General features: G+C 39.4%; 1 protein-coding gene across 1 annotated transcript in view; it reads right to left on the bottom strand.

The window, feature by feature from the left end:
- Nucleotides 1-7500, bottom strand: part of LOC138016024 (ATP-binding cassette sub-family C member 4-like) — a 41219-nt gene that overhangs the window by 7052 nt on the left and 26667 nt on the right. The window contains exons 19-24 of the mRNA XM_068863188.1: nt 6247-6497; nt 5939-6018; nt 5076-5226; nt 3665-3904; nt 880-980; nt 352-546 (exon numbers count right to left, since the gene is read on the bottom strand). Of these exons, the coding sequence (XP_068719289.1) occupies nt 352-546; nt 880-980; nt 3665-3904; nt 5076-5226; nt 5939-6018; nt 6247-6497 (1018 nt within the window). The remainder of the gene's footprint in view (nt 1-351; nt 547-879; nt 981-3664; nt 3905-5075; nt 5227-5938; nt 6019-6246; nt 6498-7500) is intronic.

Below are 7500 nucleotides of genomic sequence, written 5' to 3'. Positions count from 1 at the left end.
GGTAGTGGTAGTGGTAGTGGTAGTGGTAGTGGTAGTGGTAGTGGTAGTGGTAGTGGTAGTGGTAGTAGTAGTAGTAGTAGTAGTAGAGGTAGAAACATTTAACTCCCGTCGACCAAAGCTGAAGGTGACGTAGTGGTAGTGGTAGTGGTAGTGGTAGTGGTAGTGGTAGTGGTAGTGGTAGTGGTAGTGGTAGTGGTAGTGGTAGTGGTAGTACTAGTAGTACTAGTAGTAGTAACATTTAATTCCTGTCGACCAAAGCTGCTGAAGGTGGCGTAAGAACTCTTTAAATGTATCTTGCAAATCAAGAGTTTCGCCTTTTCTGAAAATAGAGCAGTTGTCGCGTTCTTTTACCTTCTCTTTGGCTTGAATGCAGAACGTCATGTTCTTTAACACATAAGGCAGAGTGTGGTGATGTGCGTAGTAGAGACCTTCAGCTGTAATTATCCCGTTCTTGGGCCAATCCTCTGGTACGTCAACGGTTTTATCGTTGGATTGCGTTTCTTGGTCAAGATGGGTGTATTCCATTACACGCTCCACTGAAGTCATCTAAGGACAAAAAGCAGGCATGTGCTTTGAATTACAAAGCTGCTCATTGCTGTGATGGTCTGAAACTCTTCAGAGATTACACGATTTGGTTGAGTTTCTGCAATTCGAATGGACAAGTATTGCAAAGCTGCAGTCGTAAAGTTCTTATCGGTTCTCATGTAAATTCGAAAGGTTATGATCAGGTTGGACAAAACTCTGAACAAAGGAACGTTAAAACGCGACCATCAAATGTGGAAATTACACCTTTTAGCGTTGTATATACCACGTGTAATGTAGAATAAACATTTACTGTTGAGACTACCTTTAGTACCAAGTAAATTCTAGACAACTTACTAAGTTCTCCACCTCAGCACTCTGGCGCACACCCCATTGAAAGCTACCGGTTAACACTCTAGCATATATGAGAGCTAGGCCCACCACTCCAGAGGAAAGCTCTTGAATGTTAATTTAAAAAAAAAAAAAAAGGAAAAGAAAAAGAAAATAAAGATAACAAAACTGTTTGCCAAAAGCAACTTGGAATCAGGTAAAAACAAATAAACCATTCGGTGAAAAAGACCAATTGTTGCCTCTTTACTTCCTTAATTTAGAAATTGGTTGTTGCCTCTTTAAACCCCGACAACGAGAGGCGCGAGTACAAGAATCTCAATGCGCCTCGTGATCTAAACACTTGGTTTAATTGCTGGTTTTCACTCACGTGATCAACAGCCATGTTTTTCAACGGAAACAAAAGTAAGCGTTTGCATAATAATAGAGTTAAATTCCCGGAGGATTTGGTCGGGGCACCAACATGGCGGTCGTGACGTCATGTGAAAACCGAGAATAGGAAGAATGCCACTGATTGCCTGAAAACTATACGATCGGCTTTCTTGCCGGCTCAACCAATAAACAGGTTAGAAAAAATTCCTTTGAATATCAAACCAGTACTATTTGCCGCTTTAGCCATCTGGCCATCTAACAACAACTACTACAAAAACTGGAACTGCAACTACAACTACAACTACAACTACAGCTACAGCTACAGCAACAGCAACTACAACTGCTCCTGCTAACCCTAACTGCTACACCTTTTGCTGTTCATTTGCGTAAAATATACATTCATTTACGTCAACAGTTGAAACTATACGGCAAATATAACGAACTTTCAATAATGCTATTTGCATATGTATTAACATTCAATAGCATCAATGGATGAACAACTGCACCTTTAAGCAATCACAGATAACAATATACCTTAAATCTCGCGCGATGGTTAATCATTAACACCAACAGAAAATCAATTGCATAGTAAGACAACCAATGGCGTATTAGAGAAATACAATAATGCAATTTGCATAGAGACGCACAATCAATTGCACCTTCATACAATCGTTTAATCGTTGGTAGTTTTCGAACAAACAATAGGAAGAAAAAATATTCGTTAGTGTCATTCATAGTAGTTACATGTATTTTAAAATACTGAACTATTCATCATCATCATCATCACCATCGTCGCCGTCATTGTTGTCGAGCTTATCCAGCAGAGCTCAATTACTCTACTAATTGCAGAAATTGTAAATCAAATCACAATGACTGCAGACCAAATCAAATATTGGTTTTTGGTGAGAGAAGACTCGCAACCCTAGATAGGATAAGGACCTCTCAGGTGAGGGATTGTAATCCTCTAGAGAGTATTGTGTTCTTGGGGATTGCAAGCCCTTGGCGAGGATTGTAACCTCGCATTGCCAACTTGTTGTCATGGCCTTGGGGATTGTAACCCCTTGGAGAGGATCACGACTTCTCTTTGCCGGGCAACTTAGTTATCCTGCTTTTTCACGACCCGCTAATGGAGTGCTTCATCTCCTACCCCATTACCCCACAAATTGTTGTCTGTTCCACTCGCTGTTCATGGGTTGGGAACTTTAAGGTGACAGAAGACTCAGGATATTCAGAGAAAAATCTCTCAGACAAAAGTAGAGATTCAACGAAAACTCAAATTTGCATAGGCTGTTGAGTTCGGGAATCAAACCCAAGCGATATTGGTCAGTACCTACACTTTTCTTGATCTACAAAGCTTTGAATTGGATTCAATCGAAACTCTTTTTATTGTATCTATCGGATAGTCCACGCGCTGTAATTAGCAAATTTAGAGGGCCGTATTCTACAGTACGGCTCGCGATACGGCGAGCTAAGTTTGAAATTTTGATGCAACATTTTCCAGAAAGTTATTCATGTTGTTTTACGAGAAATAAACTTGTGAAAATGTTTTAATCTTGCAACGTAAAGTGCGAACTCGATTAGTAAAAAGAGGATATTACATGGCCGCGCGGGGATTCTCGAGTGCTGATAGTATCTCACTCGTTCGCGATACTATCAGCACGAGAAGATAACATTCGTGTCCCCAAGCGACCATGTAATGTTCAGTTTATTATATAGATATTGATGAAATGTCCAGAATAAAAACAACTTGTTTTATTCATTTTCGAAATTATTATTATTATTATTATTATGATGATGATGATGATGACGATGATGATGATGGTGATGATGATGATGAAAGATAAAAATGATATGTTCACTGCGCGCGGTGAAGATATGATTTTTCGTATGAAGGAAAATTAGTATTTCACCAGTATCTATTGAAATATATGTTATTTACCGGCTGGGAGGTCCGTAAACCGAAAAACTGTGACCGAGGTCTTGAAAGTGCTGAGGCAGTTGTTTCAAGACCGAGGTCACCGTTTTTGGCTATACGGACTGACCCTTAGTTGGTTAACAACTTATTAATTTTTTTCCTCTCTCTCCCTTCCTCTCTGAAATCACTTTTTTAATTGTTGACTCGCAGCGCGCTTGATAGCGAATGGAGAATTAAAGCGACTTACAAACTGAATATTTCAAAGAGAAATATTTTTATTTGAATTCTATTTCCAAACCTCTTGTCTAATAAAAAGTGACTTCTGTATGTAAACGGATTCGGTGTCAAAAAATGGAAATTAAAGGTCGAAGACAAAATTTTTCCGAGCGTTACTGTGCCCGTGGCAGAGATAGGAAAATTCGGACCGCGCGAAGAACCAATCAGATTACATGATTCCCGATACCGTGCCCTCTCGGAAAAAAATAAAAAGAGGTATTTAACACTTACTTATTCCACCCTCCGCCATCAATAGCGCAGTGAACACTGCCACAACAGCAAAAACAGAACACACAAAATCAAGACGGCATCCAAGCCACCTGGCTCCTGTTTCGAATAACAACCACGAGGCTGAGTGATCATCTAGAAAAACATGGTACATGTCCCTAAATCTATCTTCGGCTGAGTATGCCCGGATAGTGGTGAGACCTTGAATGGTGGCAGAGATGTGAGAGTAGAAAGGATTGCGGTCTGACAAAGAGAAAAAAAAAACATGTTCAGTGCTTCATTGTTCAATTTTACCAGAGCTAGATACCTTATTCTAAAATGGCTGCCATTTTAGTATTCTTTTGTTTGATTGCAAATTGGCCTTTTTGGCCTCGTTCAAGGTTGAACATTCTTTAGAATTTTACGTTTGAAAGAAAGGCCAAAAGGGCTAACTTGCAAGGAAACAAAAAAATACTAAAATGGCGGCCATTTTGGAATAAGGTGTATACGCAAACTTTAAAGAGCACGAAAGCTAGGAAGAACATTCTAAAACATATTTATAGAATAACCGCAGCAGCAAAATAGTAATCACCGCGTAGACGACTCACAATTCATAAATAATGCATGGAGATGAAATAAGGGAGTTTCGTTTTTAAAGAAACTGTGGAGGAGGAGGGAGAGGGGGAGGGGGGGGGGGGACCGGTGGGGAAAGGAAACATCAACTGGGTTGATATGGGAAAGTGACTACCGTAGAGAAATTGCAAGGCTGACATTCCGATCGTTAGCCCTTCATCAAAGCGAATAAGAGAATTATGGGTTGTTAGCGTTTTGTACAATGAAAGATGGAGCTACGCTATTGGTGGGAATATAGCACGCGTATTTCGTAGGTCAGATTATTGAATGTCGTACCATTCAACTTTCCCTTTGTAACCTTGCTAATTCTTCTTAATTCTTCTTATCTCACCCCTCCCCTCCCCCCTCCCTTTTTTTAGCTCATGGCTTTGGTTTTTCAAATCAGGCTTATTTGCACCTAAATAAATTGCTTCATTTTTAGAACCGATGATCATTTCGCTTTAAAAACCGTTTTATGGCTTATGGCTTTCATTTATTCTCTATGATAGCTTCACATGTCGGGATATGAAACGAACTCATTCGCAGTGGACCGGTCCCTAGACCGAATGAAAAAATGGCCGCGAATAAATTATTCTTTTATCTTTGTACTAATTAGCGTTTCTAGCCTCGTTTGAAAGAGTCTATATTCAGATTAATTTGCAATGAAATGATAGTTTATTTGCGGCCATTTATGCATTCGGTCTCGGTCAAGTATTTCTGGGCCACGGCATGTTCAAGGGTTTAAATTCCAACCCAACCCTTGAGCTACCTTTAGGCTTCCTTTCGTTGCACAGATCTATGATTTCTCTTAAATGAAACTTACTCATCGCTTCAAGGCGTTTGATTTCTCTTGAAGACCTTACGTAATAATGTCGTAAAAACACGAAGAGGGCTAAGATGGGGATGGCGGCTGCCAATAGGTAAGGCATTGCTGCAACATTTAGCAACAAAACTGCGCATGCCAGGAGCAAGAGCTGAAATTGAAGAAAAACAACATCAAGGGTTGAATGAAATACATTTTCTCAAAATCGTTGCGTAGCATATTCAGGACGTCACCCACTAGAATTCGTGACTCATGCATGATGGCCCTAAGTTAAGAATCTCCCCACATTTGCAAATCATATCCTGGTCTTCTGAAAAGAGCTCCTTACATACACACGTGTATCCAATATCATCATCAGTGAGCAGTTTAAATATTTTAACAATTATTCCATGAGCACGCTTTGGATATTAGATGGTAGATAGCCAACGAGGCGGATAGCGCCGAGTTTGCTATAACCAATGTCATGCATCCAATACATAGAAACTCGTAGACAAACGGTCACCTTAGGTATTTTGTGGTGCCGACAACATTAATTTGCCACCAGCGAAGGGTAAACGTGCTGACTGTCTAGCAGTTGGCATAGATCCTAATGCTGGACAGAGAACTCTGATGCTATGTAGAGCGCAGCTCTGTATTGAATGTATGAATTAGAGGCATTAACGAACAGTACAGCATTAGTAAGTAATCCAGTAAAGCGAGATGAATGCTATTTTTTTTGAAAATTTGGTATATTGTACTGATAGACAACCTTTCGAATGTTGCGTATAATACAGTAAGCGCAAGTAAAATGTTATAGTTTTCAGTAACGACACTCGCGTATTATCTGCGAGATACAATAAAAAAACTAGACATACATAACCTACCCGACAATAATCATAGAATGTATCAGGCAAAAGGTCATCCATCAGACCGATATCTTTTGAGAATCTGTTCAACACTCTTCCTAAAAATGTTAAAAAAATACGCGCTGGACAATCCTAAACTTGGGTTCTTGAAAAAGTGAACCCGAATCAAGTACCAGCAAATGTTAATAAGTGTAATAAGTCGTACAAATATGTGTGCCCAAAGTATGGAGTTAAGACGCCTTGTCGGCATTAGTGAATTAAAAGAAGGAAAAAAAGTCAAAAAGTTATTTTTGTTTTCACATAACAAGAAAACCATGCGCACGTACCAACTGGGTTATGGTCAAAGAAGTAAATGGTTGCCCCTAGAAGCCTTTCAAACATCAAGTTGTGTAGATTCTGTGAGGAGCATAAAGTGGTATAAAAGAAAAATCCGGCGCTTGCGAATCCCAACAGAAATGTACAGACTACAACTGCAGCATAAATAGCAACGTATTTTGTCCTCATATGGGAGAGGTCCAGATTATAATTTGAAACGTTATTTGCAAGAACTGAAGCATGTTCATCCTCGACAACTGCCCTGAAAATACAGATGGAAACCAAAGAACGTGTGTGAATCATTTATCACTCACTTACAAGTAGCCGGAGATTTATCCAATGAATGGATGTAACGCGCAGGAAAGGGAGAGGACAATTTCGTATAAAAACTGCAATAATAAAGCGTGCAGAACAGAGACAATAAGGTTCCCAATGAAATTAAAGCCCTGCAATGTGGAAGCTTCAAGTTTTGGTTAAACTTAATCATTCGTGAAAACTAAATTATCGAAAATAGCATAATGAAGCAAAAATAATGCTTTATGGGGCGAAAAAATTAAGAGCTTCTCAGATCAGATAGGGTTTGGAGAACTTTGGATAAAAGCACACTATGGAGATATAGACTTAAGGCTATCGAATTAAAAAGATGGCTAAATGAGATAAATAACGACAGAAGGAAATATGCTAACCAAAACAACAAAATGAGAACCTTCCGAAATTTCAAAACGATAGAAAATTACAAATTAATACAAAGATTACCTGCGCATGACCCAAGCTCTGGGAAACTGCTGACCATGTAGGCGAACATGCGCCATAGAGTTCTTATAGCCAAAAATTCGCTATTTGAACCTTGAGGCGCCTGCACACTCCTCGTACTAACATGAATGTGCCAATCAGAGACACTTTTCATTGTTCTTCAAGAAAACCAATGAGAAGACACTTTGTCCCAGGGTTCCCCAGAGCTCTTCTCTCCCTCAGTCATGCACAACAGAGAAGAGCTTTGGGATCGAGATTGGATGGGGGTCAAACGACTTCAACCTCACTCAACATTCGCGAAAACAAAAGAAATGATGAATGGTTGTTGAAGCAATTTTTTAAAAAGCGCTTAAAAACACTTTTTAACTCATTCAACATCGATTCAACATGTTTCAACACGGTTGAAAGTACACATAACCAGTTACGAAAACCGTAACTTAACAATAACGCGATTGCTAGCGTTTATTGTTGCTGAAAATAAGCAATGATCATGACCACCCTCACACTTATCG

This window comes from Montipora capricornis, chromosome 9, assembly GCF_036669925.1.
Source record: "Montipora capricornis isolate CH-2021 chromosome 9, ASM3666992v2, whole genome shotgun sequence".
Classification (NCBI taxonomy): domain Eukaryota; kingdom Metazoa; phylum Cnidaria; class Anthozoa; order Scleractinia; family Acroporidae; genus Montipora; species Montipora capricornis.
This window is presented reverse-complemented; position numbering and strand designations above follow the sequence as displayed.